Consider the following 19757-nt stretch of genomic DNA (forward strand, 5'->3'; position numbering starts at 1 on the left):
CCCGTTCCTGCCTCACCCCGCATTGTACCCAGACTGATCTGACTGTGGTTCCCTGCTCCCCCGTCCCCATACATGATACTGTATTCTGGAATGCCCTTCTACCTCCCATGCTTTACTTGATTATTCCCTACTCACCCCTCCAGATGCAGCAGGGGTTATCACCTTCCCACGAAGCCTTCCTGACCCCTCTGGGGCCCCTCTGGGTCCTCACAGCCTTCATGCTTAGCCCCATTATAGCATTTACCATCCTTTTCAGAAATGAAGATGCTTTCTGAGTCTTTCTTTCCCAACAACCTGTGAATTTCCCAGGGGCAATTACATCTTACTACCCTTGCATCCCTGGTGCTCAGCAGGGCACAAAGTGGACATTTGTTAATTGTTTGTTAATTCTCTCTACAATACCGGGTATTCCTGTCATAATAAAAAAATAATAAAAGCATACATTGATAAGGACAGAAGTGAGCACTTCCAACCCATCTATTCATTATTTCTTTGGGGACAAGATGGATGGTGTGACTGAGAATTTAGTCATTCATCAAACCAGCATTTACTGAGAATCACCAAGTGCTTGGATCTGTACTACATGAGGGTCCAAACAAGGCTGGCTGCCTGACTGTGGTGTGCCACTTGGAAGAATAGGAGAGGGTAAACTGGAGTATGTCACCAGAGGGGTCATGAGTCAGGGGGATAAATCTGGGAGGTCATCATGGAGGAGGTGGCGTTTGACATGAGCCTTCAAGAACGAGTCAGGATTTTATAAAAACTACTATAAGAGACTAAAAGAGACCTACATAAATGGCAGGACTTTCATGCCCATTGATTGGAAGCTTTAACATTGTGAAACTGGCAATACTACTCAAAATGATCTATATATACAATGCAATCTCAATCTAAATCCCAAGATTTTTTTTTTTACTGAAATGGAAAAACTAATTACTAACTTTATATGGGAAGGAAGAGGCCCCAAATAGCCCAAGCAATATTGAAGGAGAAGAACAAAGTAGGAGGCCTCTCACTCCTCAATCTCAAAACATACTGCACAGCTACAGTAATCAAAACAGCCTAATACTGGTTCAGTGAGAGACATATAGACCAGTGGAATACAATTGAGAATCCAGAAATAAATCCATCCATCTATGGACACCTGATTTTCAATAAGGGGTCAAAGTCCATTCAATGGAGAAGAAACAGTCTCTTTAGCAAATGGTGCTGGCAAAATTGGATATCCACTTGCAGAAAAATGAAGCAGGACCCACACCTCATACCATACACAAAAACTAACTCAAAATGGATCAAAGACCCAAAAATTAAACCTAAAACTATAAAGTTCTTAGAAGAAAATATAGGAACAAAACCGTGGGACCTAATTTAAAAAAATAATAAATTATGGAACACAACTATAACGGTCCAAACATCAGAAGACAAATTAGACAACTGGGACTTCATAAAAAATTAAATATTTATGCTCATCAAAAGACTTTGTTAAAAGAGTAAAAAGAGAATCTTTGGACTAGGAAACAATTTTTGGGAACGACATATCTGGTAAGGGTTTAATCTCTAAAATATATAGAAAACTTCAACAACAAAAAGACGAACGACTGAATTAAAAAGCAGGCGAAGGACATGAACAGCTGCTTCATCAAACAGGACATTCAAGCAGCCAACATACACATGAAAAGATGCTCGAGATAATTAGTCATTAGGGAGATGCGAATGAAAACTACAATGAGATACAATCTCACTCCTGCTAAAATGACACTGATTAAAAAAAAAACAGAAAACAACAAATGTTGGCGAGGAGGAGGGGAGACTGGAACCTTTATCCACTGTTGGTGGGGTTGTAAAATGGTATAACCACTATGGATAATGTTACAGTGCTTCCTCAAAAAGCTAGAAATACAAATACCTTATGATCCAGCAATCCCATTCCTATGTATATACCCTAGAGAGCTAATAGAAGTGACACAGACATATGCACACCTATGTTCACTGCAGCACTATTCACAATAGCAAAAAGATGGAAACAACCCAAGTGCCAATCAACGGATGAATGCATAAACAAAATGTGTACATGATGCAATGGAATACTATGCAGCCATGAAGAATAATGACGAATCCTGGAAACATAACGTGGATGAATCTGGAGGACATTATGCTGAGTGAAGCAAGTCATTCACAAAAGGACAAACATCATATGATCTCACCTTTATAAAAAGATAAGAATAGGTATACATACAGAAACCAACATTCACTGGTGGTTACCAGGGATGGGGGGTAGGGGAATTCACTCTCTTGATGGTAAACCAAAACTTACTGCTGTCAAGTCGATTTTGACTCATAGCGACCCCATGGGGTTTCCAAGGCTGTAAATCTTTACGGAAGCAGACTGCCACATCTTCCTCCCTCAGAGTGGCTGGTGGGTTCAAACCACCAGGGCTCCTCTCTAGGTAGTAGACACTTAATTATTTTTAGTGATGGAAAAGGTAACATCAAATGTAGGTGAAGTGTGCACAGCTTAATCAAGGAAAGTGATATCACTAAGAAGTATACAAGAAAAAAAGACATTTCTGATAAATGCTATGACATATAACTTCGCAACAATAGCCAAAAAATATATATGTGGTTACATATGTATGTATGTGTGCATATATGTGTATAAGTATGTATATGTGTTAATATATAGATGTATCTATATGTATATGTATGTGTTTGCATGCATATATAATCATATATATAATAAAGCACATGGGGGCACAGTTATGGATACTTCTCAGGCATAACCAAACACCTCACGGGATTGGTTTTCTGGGTTTGAAGGCTCAACCATAGTCTAGTAGGACAACTCGGTCAATTGGCATAATACACCTCGTAAGGTTTTTCTTCTACATTCTAGTTTGGCGAGTACTGTCTGGGTCTTAAAATCTTGTGAGCAGTCAACTATTGGTCTCTACTCATCTGGAGCAAAAGAGAAAGAAGGAAACCAAAGACTCAGAGAAGAAACTAGTCTACAGGACTAATAGTCTACACGAACCATGGCCTCATCTATCCTGAGACCTGAAGAACTAGATGGTGCCTGGCTACTACTACTGATGGTTCAGATCAGGGCTACAATAGATAGATCCTGATGGAATGGTAGCAAAATGTGAAACAGAACACAAATTCTTAAAAAGTCCAGACTTACTGGGCCAGTTGAGACTACAGGACATCTTGAGACCATTGCCCTGAGCTACTCTTTAAACTTTGAACCAAAACTATGCCTTGAGGTCACATAAATAGCAGATTTGTTCATAAAATAAAGAATATTACCCGTGAGTACTGCTCCTTTAAAAAGTCATCTATGTGAGACCAAATGGTCAACAATTACTCTAAAACAAAGATGAGAAGGTAAGGGGGCAGAGAAACTAGAGTACTGGAAACGGAACAACCAGAATGGAAATAATGAGAATGTTGACACATTGTGAAAAATACAACCAGTGTCACTGAACAATTTGTATAAAAACTGTTAAATGGGAATCAATTTGCGGTGTAAACTTTCACCGAAAACAAAATAAAATGTTAAAACCCATTGCCGTCGAGTCTAAAAAAAAAAAAAAGAATGAATCAGGTTTCAACAGATGAAGCCACTAGCACTGTGAAAGGTCTGGGGGTGGGATTTGAGGATTTTAGGGTCACTGCTTGGCTGCTAACCGAAAGGTTGGTGGTTCGAACGCACCCAGCAGCTCAATTGGAGAAAGACCTGGCAATCTGCTCCCATAAGGATTACAGCCCAGAAAACCCTATGGGGGCAGTTCTGCTCTATCACCTGTGGTCGCTATGAGTCCAAATCAACTCAACGGCCCTGACAACAACAACAAAGAGTTCTACAAGTTGGAAGCACATTATGCGTGGAGGAGGTCAATGGGAAATAAGGTTGGAGTTGTCTCCAATGCCAGGTTAAGGGGTTAAACGTTACCCTGTAGACCATGGGAATACACTCAAAACATGCTTCTTACCGGTCTTGCTGCTTCCACTTGCGCCCTCCTCAGACGTCAAATCCAGGTTCCACGCCTCAGCCAAAGAGTCTTTTTAAAATGTAAAATCAGATCACGTCACACCCCCCTTTGAAACCCTTCAGTGGCTTCTCATTGCTTTTAGAATACGTCAGCTTCCTCCTACCAGGGAAAGGGAGCCCTGGTGGCACAGTGGTTAAGAGCTCCGTTGCTATCTAAAAAGTTGACAGTTCGAATCCACCAGCTGCTCCTTGGAAGCCCTATGGGGCAGTTCTACTCCATCCGGTAGGGTCACTACGAATCGGAATTGACTCGAGGGCAATGGGTTTCGTTTACCATGGCAAGGGTTTTTTTTAAACTGGGCCACTTGGTAGTGTAAAAGGTTAATGCTCTCAGCTGCTAACCAAAAAGTTGGAGGTTCAAATCTACCCAGAGGTGCCTTGGAAGAAAGGCCTAGCAATCTGCTTCTGAAAAATCAGCTATTGAAAACCCTATAGAGCACAGTTCTACTCTGACCACATGGGATTGCCATGAGCTGGAATAGACTCCATGGCAACCAGTACCAGAGCCTATAAAGCTATACTGTCCTCCCTCCTCTCCTTCCCACCCCTTGCTCCCTTGACTCCAGCTGCATGGGCCTCCTTGCTTATCAAACTCTTCAAGTCACTCCTGGCTCTTGGTTTTCGCATTGATGGAGCCCTCTGAAGGGAATGCCATTCCCCAAGCTCCCCCTGGCTGAGTTCATTCCATTATATCATTCTCAGCCCAAATGTCACTCCCCTCAGAGAGCACTCCCCTGGTCACCTTCTCAGATATTTACTGCCCATCACACCCTCCTGATAGAGCCTGCAGTCTGATGATCTTTGGGTCCTACGTCCACCAATAGGCAAGTGAGGGGGGGCTCTTATAATAAATGAGGCCTTCGTCATTTAGTTATGCGCAGAGACTGTGTACAAATGCTTCCTGGGGACTAGTGATGAAAGCTCTCAGAGGCCAACTGCTCCAATCTCCTGCCCAGATCAGGAACTCTTTCAATAATGCCCCCAACAGATTTTATTTGCACACCTTCATGGGGAGCTCTTTACTTAACACTGTGGACACCTAACTCTGACTGTTAGAAAATACTTTCTCATATTGGGTTAGAATTTATTACCCTGGCATTTCTACCCCTTGATCCTAGTCCTCCCCACCAATGCCCCAGAAAACACATTTGTTCCCCCTTCTCTGTGAAAGCCCTTCAGGAGTCTAGGGACAACTCCACTTACTCTTTGTTGAAACTCTTCCCTCTCTTGGTCCTAATTCAAATCCTTTCCTAAAGTGCATCCTACCTCTCTGGCCACTTGTTCTTGGGACCCCTCTTTCCTGCCCACCCATTAAAAGTTGGCATTCTCTTGGCTTACATCTGGCTCTCTTCGGTTTTCAAACAATCTCCTCCACACCCATGTTTCCCATAACCCTCTATATTCTGAGGACACCCATACCAATATTTCTGACTTGGAACTAGCTAGAATTTTTTACATCCAGTTGCTCCTAAAACATTTCCACTTGGATGGCTCAAAAGGATCTCAAATTCTGCAAATCTACGACTGAACTTGTCTTCATGCCCTGTCCCCACCTAATGTGGTCCTCCCTGTAGATTCCTTATCTTGGTGAAAGGCACCTCCAGCTACCAACGTGAGCATCACCTCTGATTGCTTCTCCCATGTTCCTCAACCAATCAGCCCCCAAGTTCCTCCAGTCCTTGTCTTCCTCCCCAACCAGCATCTTTGGCCTGGGCATTTGGGACAGGCCTTATCTCCTCACCTCCAGGTCGGAGTCTGCCTATTCAGTCTCCACATTTGCTGACTGCTCCCAATCCCATCCCGTCACTCCCGGTGGTTTCCCCCTCTCCTGGCTTACAAGACCTTGCATGATTTGGTCCCTTCTGACCTCGCCAACATTATCTCCCGATATTCTCAAACTACAAGCAGCTTCCTGAAGACACTCTTTGCCTCTGGTGTATGCTGTTTCCTTGGCCTGGAATACCTTTCCTTTCCCTTCTGGCTTAGAGGACTCTTTTTTCTCCTTTAAGCCCCAGTGTAAAGATCTCCTCCAGGAGCTTGGATGAACTGTTCCTCTCCATCCCCTAATGCGGTGGACCTCTTGCTACCTGGGCCACCCCTAGACCCAGTATCCAACCCTTCTTATTCTGTAATTATCCGTTTATCTCTCTCCCTTTCACCTCTGAAGCTGTGGTGCTTTGCTAGCTGCTTGGCGCCCAGCAGGTTGCCGACAGAAGCTTGAGAACGGAAGCTCTTCCCCATGCCTCCTCTCCAGGACTTAACACATTGAAGTCCAGCGGAAACAGAGGGCAAGCCAGAGGGCCTGGCCACCTTTTCTGGGCCCACTCTGGTTTCACTCCTCCAGTCCGGTCGTGGAAATTCAGAAATGAGCATGACCTGCTTCTACCCCCGCCCCACCCCCCGCAACCTCTTGCCAAGAGAAGGGGACGGCACAATGAGATCTCCGCCCCTGTCCTTGCCCTCACCCCGCTTTCACACGACTGCACGGGGCCGAGGGCTTCCTGGAGGAACCGTTGCTTCCCAGGAGCTTACCGAGCAGCGACAGGAGCAGCGCCTCGTACGTTTCTAAGGAGCGGTCCATGGTCGCGGCGCTGGGAGCAGACGCTAAATGAGGATGAGTGTATGTATGCGTTGTGTGTACGTTTGTGTGTGTGTTTGCTTGCGCGGGGGTGCTGAGGCCCTAGAAAAAGCCTAACTACAAGTTTTGCGGAAGGCACTGAGACTTTCTGCGCGAACTAGTATTCTGATTGCCATGACAACGGAGTCGACCGTGCTGATTGGCTGCGTGCCGCGCGGGGGCGGGGAGTGGACGTTCCCGGTGGGGGGCGGGGCGGGGCGGGGTGGGGCGGGCGCGCGTCAGCTGATAGGGTTTCCTTTAGCCCCATCCTGGGAGAAGCCCCTAGGGTATAGTAGCTGGGCTTGGTGAAAGACGGGATTTTAGTTTGGTCCAGCGGTCCCTGAATCTGGAGTCATAAACCCCTGTTTTTTTCAGTAGGATATTTGGCAGGTCTCTACATCACACCTTTACACCTGTTTTCCCACCCAACTAGGCCCTGCCTCCTTCAGAGAGTTATAGGAACCCAACTGAGTGGTGGCCAAATAGATGACAGGGTGCCATGGTTTGGAATTACAGAACCTAAGAATCGGAGTATAAATAATAAATGCCTGAGATGTCCATCAACTGATGGCTGGGTATACAAAATGTGGCATATTCAATACAATGGAATATTATTTAGCTTTAATAAAAAGGAATGAAGCGTTGATACATGCTACAATGTGGATGAACCTTGAAAATGTTTTGCTAAGTAAAAGAAGCCCCATGTGATATGACTCCATTTATTTGAGATGTCCTGAAGATTAGTGGTTGCCAGGGGGCTGGGGGAGAAGAGAATGGGGAGTGGTTTATTTTTGTGGTGTTAGAAATGTCCTGGGATTAGGTAATCATGACGGCGAACAGCATTGTGAATGTATTAAAAACTACTGAACTGTGCATTCAAAAAATGGTTAAAATGGTGAATTTTGTTATGTGGATCTTCTCTCAACTTAAAAACACTTGAGCCCTTATTTATGCAAGGCACCGCCTTTACTGAAATGCATTATCTTCAGTGACTCTTTCAACAATCTGAGGCAATCCCTCAGACTGCCCCTATTTTAGACAATGGGCCACATTGATGTATCTCTTGTAAGTCGGGCACCATTTTAAACACTTTACATGTATTAACTCTATAATCACAATAACCCTGTGAGGCAGGGTTTAAAGAGATGAGCAAACAGGTACTGAGGTCAGGGAACTTCATCTGCAGTTAAGGGGAAGAGCTAGGACTGGAACCTGAGGCACCTGGCTCTGGTCTGAGCTCACCTCCCATGTCCACACAGGGCACCTCCTGATGCAGATGCTGGCAGAAGGGAATTTGACAGCAGGTCCTGCAACCCAGCCACACCTGATGCCCTAAGCTTGGTGAGCTTGCCCTGCCCCTCTGATCCCCAGTTGTGGCCCAGGATTTCAGAAGTCCTATTATTATTATTAAATTTTGTTGTTGCTTAGAATATACATATCAAAAGATACACCGATTCAACCATTCCTACACGTACAATCCAGTGACACTGGTTACATTCAAGTTGTGCAACCATTCTCACCCTTTTCCGAGTTGTTCCTCCCCCATTAACATAAACTCACTGCCCCCTAACATTTCTATCTAATCTTCCAAGTTGCTATTGTCACTTTGATCCCATATGATAGTTCTTAAAAGAACATAACGCTCAAGGCAGACTTTTTTTAAACTGCTAACTATTGTTTGGTTTTAAGAAGACTTCAGGGAATATTTGTTTCAGTTTTAAAGATTATCTCAGGGCAATAGTTTCAGGGATTCATCCAGTCCTCAGGGAGTTCACAAGAATTTGAGATTCTGTTCTGCATTTTCCCCCTTTTAATCAGATTCTTCTACGGAATTTGATCAAACTGTTCGCTAATAGTAGCCAGGCAGCATCCAATTCTTCTGGTCTCATGGCAAAGGAGGCAGTTGTTCATGGAGGCAGTTAGCCACACATTCCACATGCTCCTCCTATTCCTGGCTCTCCTGCTTCCTCTGTTGCTCCAGGTGAAGAGAGATCAATTATTGTGCTTTGAATGGCTGCTTGCAAGCTTTTAAGACTCCAGGCACTACACAATGTACTAGGAGGTAGAACAGAAGCACTAAACACATCATTAGGCCAATTAACTGGGGTGTCCCATGAAACCATGACCTAAACCTCCAAACCAAGTGTCTCAGTCATCTAGTGCTGCTATAACAGAAATACCACAAGCAGATGGCTTTAACAAAGAGATATTTATTTTCTCATAGTCTAGTAGGTTGCAAGTCCAAATTCAGGGTGTTGGCTCCAGAAGGCTCTCTCTCTCTATTGGGTCTGGAGGAAGGTCCTTGTCCTCAATCTTCCCCTGGTTGAGGAGCTTCTCAGGCACAGGGACCCTGGGTCCAAAGGACATGCTCTGCTCCTGGCGCTGCTTTCTTGGTATGAGGTCCCCAACTTTATGCTTGCTTCCCTTTCACCTCTTGAGAGATAAAAGGTGGTACAGGCCACACCCCAGGGAAACTCCCTTTACACTGGATCCGGGATGTGACCTGGTAAGAGTATTACCAAACCAAAAAACCCCAAACCTGCTGCCATTGAGTTGATTCCGACTCATAGCGACCCTATAGGACAGAGCAGAACTGCCCCATATAGTTTCCAAGGAGCACCTGGTGGATTCCTACAACCTTTTGGCTAGCAGCCGTAGCACTTAAACACTATGCCACCAGGGTTTCCAAGGGTATTAGATGCCCATCCAAATCCTCTTTAACATAAAATTACAATCACAAAATGGAGGACAACCACAGAATACTAGGAATCAAGGCCTAACCAAGTTGATACATACATTTTTTGGGGGGACATAATTCAATCCATGACACCGAGGAACTAAATCCTGTGAGGTCTCGGGCTGTACATAAGCAGTCTCAGCAGCTATTTTGTTATTGTTGTTGTTGTAAATGTATCTATCACACAACTTATGCCAATTCAACGTTACTGACATCAATTTGCTACACTTTTAGCTGCCACATTTGGACATCTCATCCCCACACCTTGCTCCTTTTGTCCTTCCCATTATGTGCCTCTCTGTTCCTGTGAGGGTCTCTACAGCCTTCATCTTTGTCCCCTCACCAGCACAGAGCTGTGCACTTAGTGATTGCTACTTTGATATTTGTTAAATAAAAATGTGATGGAATATGATGAAGTGGATGTTTACTTTGAGGCGTAGGGGTGACCAGCTTTCCTGTTTTCTGGTCAAAATCCGTCCCTCTTCAAAAATGGAAACTTGCTCATTAAAGTGGAACCAACCGACTAGCCCTGCATTGCTTGGCATCCGATTTGGTTCCCATACCACCCTACTACAAAGGTAGTTTCCCTAACTACTTATTTTTCATTTTTCCAATTAATTTAATTTCCAAATTGTATCTTAAAGTAGCAATTGGTAATTGAAACTTAATAATTTTTTTTGGCGCAATTTAGCGAGCTCTTTCTAAGGTAAATGTTTTGGGATTTGAGCTATAACATCATAGTATCAGCAATAAAAATGGCATAAAACATGAAATGTCCTGTCCTCCAGTTGGAAGATGAAAGGTGGGTAAATGCCCACGTTCTCAGGAAGGGAAGAGGGTAAAAGGCATGGGCCGGAAGCTGGGAGCTGAAACTGAGCGGCCAGCAGATGCTCACTATAGGTTATCACACGGATGCTAGGTCACCTCTCTGGTTCCTCAAAGCCAGTGTGGACTCGTCAAGAACATGTAATGTTCAAACAACCTTATTATTCTTTGAAAAGTTGGTTTCTTTTTTCTAGGATGTAATCTTTTTTTTTTTTAATTAATTTTTATTGTTCTTTAAGTGGAAGTTTACAAATCAAGTCAGTCTCTCATACAAAAATTTATATATACCTTGTTACACACTCCTAATTGCTCTCCCCCAATGAGTTTCTTTTTAAAATATTTTTATTAATTAACTGCCTAATACATCCCATAATACTTTTTCTCTTACATGTTCGGCTGCAAACTCTGATTGCTTCTTCATGTATCAATTGTGTAGTACCAATTTCTATAGAAAGAGAACAGAAAGCTGAATCTTTCCTCTAGCAGGGTTGATAGAAATTTGCTTTGTATTATTGATAGCTTAGGAAAGTTTTTCCACCTTCACATCACATTCCAATACTGGAAAAGTTATATTTTTAGGATTATTGTCAAATAATAATTTATTAAAAAAAAAAAAAAAAAATTCCCCAGACAAGGTCTGGCCCATTCAGTAACAAAAGACCCACAGGTGGCACACACACTAAGCGGACACAAGCTGACTTCCACTGGGCTGACTAAAATCTCTGCTGGGGGAGGTAGGTGGCAGGGCTTTAGTGGAGCTCTTCAGAATCCAGGTTAAAAAGCAATGCATATAAGTTTGCAAACTTGGAAGAGTTTTAAAACAGACTTAATTTTTCATGATTTTCCCAAAGCCAGTCATGATACTTATTTAACTTATGGTCTTCAGGGTGTACCTGGAAGAAATACGACACATTAGGAGACAGTGGCCTTACGTAAGTTGGTCAGAAATACATTTTTAAATTGGATTTTTAAAGTTATGGTGGGGAACAGTACATTATGATAATATACCTGAAAATGATAACCTTTAACCTAATGGGATTCATGAATGTTTAAAATTATGCCTTATACTAATGTAATTCTTTACAGTTTACAAAGTACTTTCCAGTTAGTGCTGATCCTCACTATGGCCCAGGATGTGGGGTGGGGTAGTGATGATATGAGTCAAATATTAATACCCCATTTTCCAGAAGGAGGCTATAGACCCTGAAAAGTTAAATGGATTGCTCAGGTCAAAATAAATGGAGGGGCAGGGACTGGCACACAGGCTTTCAGGCCAGACTTGGCCAGACGTACTAGCAGAGGCTTTAGTGTGAGTCAGACTTAGAAGGCCATGGACCAGGCCACCTAGCAGCACCCATCAGCTGCCAGATCCCACCAGGATGCCTGTGGGCTAAGCATACTCAATGGAATGGGTAGCTGAAGTATGACCCAGTTACCACAAACATAGTTTGAGAATCCGACAAGCACACATTCCAAGCCCAAAAATGCATGCTTTGTTATAGTGGTGACTCTTGAAGGCTAGTATGACAATGACAGGACAAAAACCCTCCAGGGCTTAGACATGAGTGGGGAAAGAAAGAGGGCCAGAAGTGACCAAATCACTTGAGGTCAGTCAGAAACCATGTCCAGAGGTTTGCAGGTGTCTATGGATTCTCTCCCTGGTGCCAATAACCCCATGCCACCCGCTGCTCCTCAAGCTGGGAACAAAATTGGTTGAGACATGTCTAAGAAATAGTTTTCACTATAATGGTGGACATATTTTGCTTCAAACAAAATGTGCTGGATATATTATGGCTGGGACTGGGCCTCACCTGCTTCCATTCATCGATGCAAAAAATTCGGTAAGAGTCGTTGCCATATTTACCAATTCCATGAAGCTCAATGGGATACTTCCACTGCTTTGTCAGATATTCATCTGAAGAATACAATATCCCATATATCACGTCAGCCTCTAGAAAGATACCTTCTCTCTATGTGTGATAACGGGGAACAGGATAGAGAGAACCGTAGAAAGGGACAGGAAAGAATCTTTCCCAACAGCCGCAGAGTGACAGCACTCCTGTCTGAACTCACCTGGCCCTTACTAACCATTATTCTGTGCTGTGCTAACGAGATGGAGGTAATGTCCTTGAGGTCAAGAACTGGGCTTTTGACTTCACTGACTTCTCCCCTTAATTCTGCCAACATGGCCTGACCCATTGCTGGGCAAATATTTATTGCCTGGGTCAGTGGGAGGCTGAGGTTGGGGTAAGCAGGCAGTTTTTAAATGCCTTCAGCGCTTCAGCTAAATGACCTCTCTTAATGCAGCACATGAGGACGTTGAATTTCATGGTGTGGCTCTCTTAAAAAGGCACAGCTGATGTTTTCTCTTTTGGTTATTCAGGAAGGTACCTGAGAACTTGACAATGGTCTTTGCTCGAAGATCGTAAAGACCAAGAGGTTTAAGTAGTTCTGACACATCTCTCCAGTCTGCTGTTCTTGCCACCTCGGCTGAAGGGTACTTCTCCAGAAACTTCCAAAGCACAGGTATTGCCATTTTGCCTGGGAAGAAAAAATAACTGTATGATTATAAGCCTCCAGTTGGGATGATTTTAGGTTCAGGTACTTACCCATCTCATACAGGTTTTCTTTTTTTTTTAACCACCAATGTAAGCTATTACTTGAACCAGCAATTACTTTCAGGGTAAAAAACCGATACCACTAGTCTATGTGGCTAATAGTCCAAAATATGCTGAAACCTGATCTTGTACGATACTAGTTTTTAAAGAATTAGCTCATCAGCTAACCAGTGTAAAAGGATATACAACACAAGATGTCAACGACATTAGAGAAAGCATTCAATGAAAAAGTGCTTTTACACGTGGCAGAGGGTGGAGGAATGCTAAATGACTGATTTTCATTGATAACCAAAACTAACTTAGAAGTAGAAAATAAATGAGAAATCTGCCCCTTAATGCTAAAAAGGCTCTGGGATGTCATCTAATTTTCTCATAGGTGAAGAGTTTGAGGACCAAAAGGGGAAGGCCTTACCCAAGGTCACACAGACTCAAAACTGAACTTGAACCAGGGCTCCTAATCAATTCATTGCTCTTTCCCCTTCATCACACAGGCTCCACTAGGACAAAGATTAAAAGAATCCACAAACCTGAGGTTCGATTGAGAAATATAGTCGCTATGAGGAGTTTCCACGGATCATGAAAAAGTGTTTCCTGAACGAGATTAAAAGGTGACCGAGGAGGTGTCCACTTCTTAAAGGCTTTTCGTCTTGGGGGGCTAAGAGCTAAACAAATGTACCGCGTCAGAAATGAACACCTCAAATGGATTTAACATCTGATTTTCTGATTGAGAAAGCAATACCTTCTTTGTTATATTTGCTGGAAAAATACAGGCTTGTTTTCCTTTTTTCTACTTGTGTTCGTGGAACAGGTGTGTCTTCTGAAAAGGAAGAGTGAATACTGTTCATAGACCAGATGGTTTAGCCTAACTATAAGCTAAATAATAACAAAATAATAATACCACTACTTACAAAGCATTTAGTATGTGCCAGGCACTTTACATAAGTTAAGCCACTTAATTCTACTAATGACCTATGAGGTTGATACTCTTTTATCTCCACATTACAGATAAGGAAATTGAGGTACAGAAAAGTGAAGTTACTTGTCCAAGGTCACATAGCTAGTAAGTGTCAGAGCTGAAATTCAAATCTAGGCAGCCCGGCTACTGAGGCCATGCCTTTACCATCACTGTTATACTAGTTCTCAATGATTTATGTTCAGTGTTCACAGTATTGAAAAATTGGAAATATGGAATATTCAAAATTATGGTGACCGTACAATGTGATCATTAAAATATTTTTGTAACTACATCATGAGTATTTTCCCATGTCATTAACTTTTAAGTAAAAAGGTAAGATTCTACATACAGTAAAACCTGTGAAAGCTGGAACCTGTGGAAGGCAGAAACATACCAGAGAAGGAAAACACAAATATTTTCCACTAAAAGGAGTGACAGAAAGGTGGTAAGACTGCACTGCACCCTGTCAAAGGCGAAAATTTGCAAGACCCAGAAAAACAAGGCAGTCCCGTCAAGTTTCGGCTCTCACAGGTTTCACTGTATAATCCAAATTCTATAACAAAGAAGAAAAATATATAGCTATAGAGATTAGAATAAAATAAACCAAAATGGTATAATCGTTGTTATTGAGCAGTGATTTTTATTTTCTTCTTTAATTTTCCGTATTTTTCAAAATTTCTACAGGGAACACTTCCACAGTAATCAAAAAAGGGATGCAGACAATACAGAACCTGCAGAAAAATCTAAGCGCTTCTGATTAGATTTGGGCCCTGGGATACCTATGACTACTATCTACTGGGATGCTCCATTAATTCAACAAAGACTATCTGAAAAACATTATGAGATTTCCCAAGTTTCTAAAATCATCCGTTAATACTCCATTTAGCCATAAAAATAAATAAAAAATATCATACCCTCTAAATTTGAATATCAGCTAACAATATCTTACATTTGTGTAGCCTGACATCATCTTGTTCACTTCTCATTTTACCTTATAACATTTTTGATGTGGCAAACAGGACTAATGAGTGCTGTTACCTCCACTTTATACATGAAGAAACGAAGACTTAGAAATTAAACAACCATCTCAAAATGATACTGGGATTGACAACAGACTGAGATAAGAATGCAGATCTCCAGGTTAGTCTAGTGGTTTTTTTGCTATTCCAGTTTCAACAGGTAAAGCCCAGTAGAAGGTAAAAAACAGAATAAAGGAAACTGCTCTTACTCACTCATCATTTTCTCTGTGGGGTCCTACAAATAATGACTAACTAGCCTTTTATTCCTAGGAAACCTAAGCTCAGTTTATTTGGCAATTTCTAGCTAAGCCAATGGGAAACTCTCTACTATTCCACTGGATACCTATTAACTTAAGGACATTTCACCTTATGATGAGAACTCAACTTCTTTATGTATGGGATGAACAGGACACTCCCATTTTAGTTGCAAAAGGACTTTTTAATATTTAATTTGCCCATAGTCGTAATAAATATATGTAAGCCTCAAAACTTTACTTAAGAAGCTCCAAGTCTTTAAGGAGAGACTTCATTCTTATGCATTTCCTAGATGCATACGGCCATCTTCTATAAAGGTAGAGAAAGTCTGGGGACAGAAAAGACATAAAATCATGGTTGGGTTTGAGAGCAGGAATTAAGTTGTAACCCCCTGCTCTACCAATTTGTGCAGGCTGTCTCCCCACAGGATTTTAAGTAAAATTACTATTCTTTAAAGGAGTTATTCATTATATCATAATGGCATAATGAATAACTAATACAGGGCTGCTCCAAAGGTCTTCTTTTTATCACTTATTCACTGAGGTATCATAAAAGCAAAACTGCTAAACTCTCAACTCTGTATTAAGAGCATATTACAAATAATAGATGAACTATGGGATTACAGTTTTGAATTATTTAGAGCTCTAAAGCATTTTAGAGAAGCATTACATTATAATTGAAGATAAAAATCACAATGATATAATATGCAAAATTAAATTAGAAGTCACGTATCAGCGGTAATTAACAGGAGGGGTACAAGAGAAGACACTGACCAGTCTATGTATAAAAGGCATCCTCCCTAAATCTTTTCACAAGTAGTCTTTTAATTTTCCTTAAAGTCTTAACATTACTGGCTAGAAAGAGGACGGGAAGAGGGGAAAGCTCTGTTGAGAAGAAGAGTCCCAGATGCCGCGCCAGGGAGATGGCTGCAGCTGTTAATCATACAACTCTCCTTTGCTGGGGACATCTAGGTTGAATCCAGCTGAATTCCTCTCTGCCATGGGAAAGGACTTGAATCAGCTGGACAGCTCATACATAGTTCAGTTAGACAAGATATCAGGATCGACTACTAGAATATATGATATTTGGCCCCATTTCTTGGCTGTATTCACACATCCTAACTGTGTAGAGGCATGACACAAGATCCAGAGGAAAAGTCCTCATCATACAATGGTTAATAGCATTTTAAAGCAACGAATACCTTGAAATTTTTTCACAGAAGTAAAGTTTTTCTCGGCTGGTGAGCTGCTGTTGTCCATCTCAGAGTCACATTCTAAAACGTCAACATGCAAATGTTTCTTCCTCTCTCCAACTTCTACTTCGGTTCTGATTTCCTCAGAGTCTAAAAAGGTAGTCTCACATTTCTTGCTGTGTTCTGCTTCTTTGGTCAGACATAATTTGTTTATGCTGCCAGAGGTTATTTTTTCAAAATCAAAATCTGATTCAGGTTGCAATGATTTCTCCTTTACAAGCCTCTTTTCTTCATTTGTCACAATGAGGGTCTCATCACTTGCTTTGACATCGGAAGTGCAGTGAGTTCTATCAAGCTGACTCTCTTGGGAAACAGGCTCACCTTCAACATCTGCTTCATTGTACACAGATTCTCTTTTTCTATTACTTTGAACAGAATCTGAAAGACTCTTCCAACGCCCTGTTTTAATTTTCTTAATTTGAATTCCTTTCAAAATAGTTACCTTTCCTTTTGATTTTCTAACCTTTCTGGAGTTAACATCATTAACCGCATCATCTTCTTTCAAAGACAAATGATTGGAAGTAAGATTAGACAGTCCTCTGCTATCTGGCAATTCTGAACGACCGTGTGGCCCCCGTCGTGTCCTGAGGTTCCGGTTTGAATTGTTACTTTCCTTTTGCACTTGGGATGTGAGAGCTGTTACGCTACAATCTTTACATTTTGATTTGATGTCCCTTTTAGAAAGTACGGTAAAATCAAAATCTTCTGGCTTAAGAGAAGTTTCTCCATTTTTGTGAAGATAGTTAACAAGTGATCTTTTGGATCTGAACTTCAGTCCTTCAGGGCTAGAAAATGATATTAAAGCAAATTTATTGCTAGTAAATAAAAATAACTTTTAAAAAGAATTGGACTATATTTCAGATTTCTAATTAATAATTTCCGTATGTTGACATGGATATTGCATTTGTCATTTAAAATAAACAGTGGTGGTAAAATGGTACTTTTACAGGGTTTCTTCCATGATAGTACAAAATAATTTTATAAATATAACTTAAGTACCCTCACCCTCAGAGTAGGAGGGACAAAATTTATGTAATTGTTCCTAAATCACTTGATATAACTAACCAGTGACACTGAAGAAATAGAAACCACAATGATTTTATGGTAAAAATATAAATAAACCAAGACTCCTGCTATGCTACCCTCCTACATGTGTAGAAAAAACATATTCGGCTATGCTACCTTTACCACGTTGCGTGCTCACCTGATAAAATGTACATCGAATCTTCCTGCTGTTTTCCCAGATAACCTTTGCTTCACAACTCTTTCCCAACCACAGGGGACAGAGTTAGGGCATTCCGTCACTGCAGTACCACTAAACTGAGCAGAAGCAAGGGGTTCTCGGAGCAGGGGACTACACTCACTGCTGCTTTTTATCACTGTTGATTTCTCATCTTCTCTTACACTTTCTGATCCCAGAGTGACATCTTCCTCACTGAAAAACAAAGTTTAAGTGATCAGCTTATTTAAAACTTATTTTCCGCTGTTTATTCAGTTTCAGTCTATGACAGGGTAGGAAGCATATAAAAATATGGATTATTTAAATAAAATGTGAGATTAAAGTCAGTATGGTGTAGTCTGGAAACCCTGGTGGCATAGTGGTTAAGAGCTGTGGCTGCTAACCAAAGGGTCAGCAGTTCTAATCCACCAGCATCTCCCTGGAAACCATATGGGGCAGTTCTGGTCTGTCCTACAGGCTTGCTCTGAGTTGACATTGACTCGATTGCAATGGTTTTTTTTTATGGACTACCCTGGTACTATGAACAAGCTATTTTCAGATTTCTGTCCCTTAACGTGGGTTAAAAAGAGTTGGAATTATCTGCACAAAGAAAAGCTCAAGTTACTTGCTAAAAACTTTTCTTGGTTAATCACTGAATAAGACTTTTACAAAGATTTCTGGTGATACCTGGCATAAGTTTAAGAATATGAACCAACATCGGAGCTCTTAACCCGGGATCAACAGAATTGCTTAAAAAAGTCAGTGAGACACTCTCCTCCCTAAATAAGTGAAGTAAAAATTTGATATGTGTGCATTTTTCTGGGAAAGAGTGTCCATCACTTTCATCAGATGTCATTAACTCTGTAAAAGCTAAATCATTTTTGATTTTCAAATCTTCAGTGCTGATCCTCATGATAACTTTATGAGGTAGTCAGGATACAGATTATTCTCATTTTGTTAATAAAACTGAGTAACAGGAAGGTTACTTACAAAACTGACACCATAACCCAGGTCTATGAAATCTTGGTTTACTACTTCTCCCCCCTATACTATTATTCAAAAACTTCAGTAGGGTGTATCCTAATCACTAAACCATACATTTTTAAAGTTGGATAGGTCTACAGAGATCATCTTGTCCAACTGCTTTTCTAAAAATAGGAGGAAAAAAAGCAAGACCTAGTGACTAACTAGAATCAGAATCAAGGTCTTCTGGCTTAATTTAGGGTTAAACACCTTCTGGGCGCTGGGTGAGAGCTGATGAAATCACATAGTTCACAATTTTAGAAATACGGAAAGCAAAACCTGGTGAAAACAACACAAACGTTGAGGTCAACAGACTGGGCTCAAATCCCAGCTCTGCCACTTGCTAGCTGTGTGTTCAAGAGCAAGTTACTTAATCTCTCAAAGCCTCGTTTCTACATCTGTAACAAATGAGGTAGTATCTCCTTCACCCTGAGGATGAAAATTTGAAAAAAGTACGTAAATCATCTGAGCCCCGTACCACACACATACGAGTGCTCAATAAATGACTGTGGTTTCCTTCCTGTTACTTCTCATAGAGCCCATTCCTGGGGCGCCCCTGGATGTTCAAGAAGACAATACACAATCTAGGTCCAGCTCCCCCAAGGTCTTCCTGAGATGCTCCAGCTCATGCAGATCTCTCCTTGCACCACAAAACCTCCCTGCTTCTCCCAGCTCCCTAGTTGTTTTGGGGAAGGAAAGAGGGCTGACCCCACCGGAGGAGTACCTGCGCTCCAGCCCTCACTCCTAGGTACGACATCTCTGAGCCTCGAGGTCTTTGTCGAACCTAGAATGTCAAGGTTAGAAAGGCCCACACCCCTCCCATTTTACAGGTGGTGAAACTGAGGCCCGAAAGGGGATAATAACTTGCCGGAGGTCACACGGCCGGTCCGGGACTAGGCGCTCACTTGAGGTGACTGAGGGGTCAGCTCCGCAGTCCCCCACGCTCAAACTCTCCATTCCAGCCGTGCTCCTCGAGCAAGCTCCGGCTGCAGCGACGGGAGCAGCTCCGCAACCGGGATGTCTCCAGGGCCTGGCCGAGAGCCGGGCGGAGTAAGACGGGAAAGTCCTCTCACTTCAGTGTTCTAGGTTGAAACCAAACGCTGAAGGAAGCGAGTCTGTCAGACGCAACAGCTGCTTTCCCGCCACCCCCTCACTCGCAGCCGCCATTTTCCACGGCTCAGCCAAT

At 42.0% G+C, this 19757-nt stretch overlaps 2 protein-coding genes and 1 long non-coding RNA gene across 8 annotated transcripts in view; 1 reads left to right on the forward strand and 2 right to left on the reverse strand.

Moving 5' to 3' along the window:
• EFCAB12 (EF-hand calcium binding domain 12) overlaps positions 1-6667 on the reverse strand; it is a 30677-nt gene extending 24010 nt beyond the window's left edge. For 2 of the 5 annotated variants that reach the window (XR_007514440.1, XM_049862635.1), the window contains exon 1: positions 6211-6410. Coding sequence is in view for 4 of the 5 variants with exons in the window: in XM_049862635.1 (XP_049718592.1) it covers positions 6211-6292 (82 nt within the window). In the remaining variant the exon portion in view is untranslated. Of the gene's footprint in view, positions 1-6210; positions 6413-6583 lie in introns of those variants that run through there. The other 3 variants (XM_049862634.1, XM_049862632.1, XM_049862631.1) reach the window with 3 other exon arrangements.
• LOC126064053 (uncharacterized) lies at positions 6599-12703 on the forward strand. Its single transcript, XR_007514441.1, has 3 exons — positions 6599-6671; positions 7928-8009; positions 12614-12703. It is a non-coding gene; the product is annotated as an uncharacterized LOC126064053 (long non-coding RNA).
• Positions 8865-19738, reverse strand: MBD4 (methyl-CpG binding domain 4, DNA glycosylase). Of its 2 annotated transcripts, XM_049862637.1 has the most exons (8): positions 19440-19738; positions 17534-17764; positions 16279-17114; positions 13588-13665; positions 13376-13510; positions 12622-12771; positions 12042-12145; positions 8865-11123 (listed from the first exon to the last, which is right to left on the reverse strand). In XM_049862637.1, the coding sequence occupies exons 1-8, from the start codon at positions 19526-19528 to the stop codon at positions 11046-11048; spliced, it is 1701 nt and encodes a 566-aa protein (XP_049718594.1). In that variant the 5' UTR covers positions 19529-19738; the 3' UTR covers positions 8865-11045. The 2 variants fall into 2 exon arrangements, with proteins under 2 accessions (XP_049718594.1, XP_049718593.1); XM_049862636.1 differs by lacking the exon at positions 8865-11123 and having other exon boundaries at positions 11130-12145.
• Positions 19739-19757: the final 19 nt, after the last annotated feature.

This window comes from Elephas maximus, chromosome 20, assembly GCF_024166365.1.
Source record: "Elephas maximus indicus isolate mEleMax1 chromosome 20, mEleMax1 primary haplotype, whole genome shotgun sequence".
Taxonomy (NCBI): Eukaryota; Metazoa; Chordata; class Mammalia; order Proboscidea; family Elephantidae; genus Elephas; species Elephas maximus.

Coding starts and splice junctions, on each gene's coding strand:
- MBD4 (XM_049862636.1), bottom strand. CDS start 19,528: ATGGAGAGTTTGAGCGTGGGGGACTGCGGAGCTGACCCCTCAGTCACC. Junction 13,511..13,587: donor CAGCAAATATAACAAAGAAG/GTATTGCTTTCT, acceptor ACATTTGTTTAG/CTCTTAGCCCCCCAAGACGA. Junction 12,772..13,375: donor ATTTCTCAATCGAACCTCAG/GTTTGTGGATTC, acceptor TTTTCTTCCCAG/GCAAAATGGCAATACCTGTG.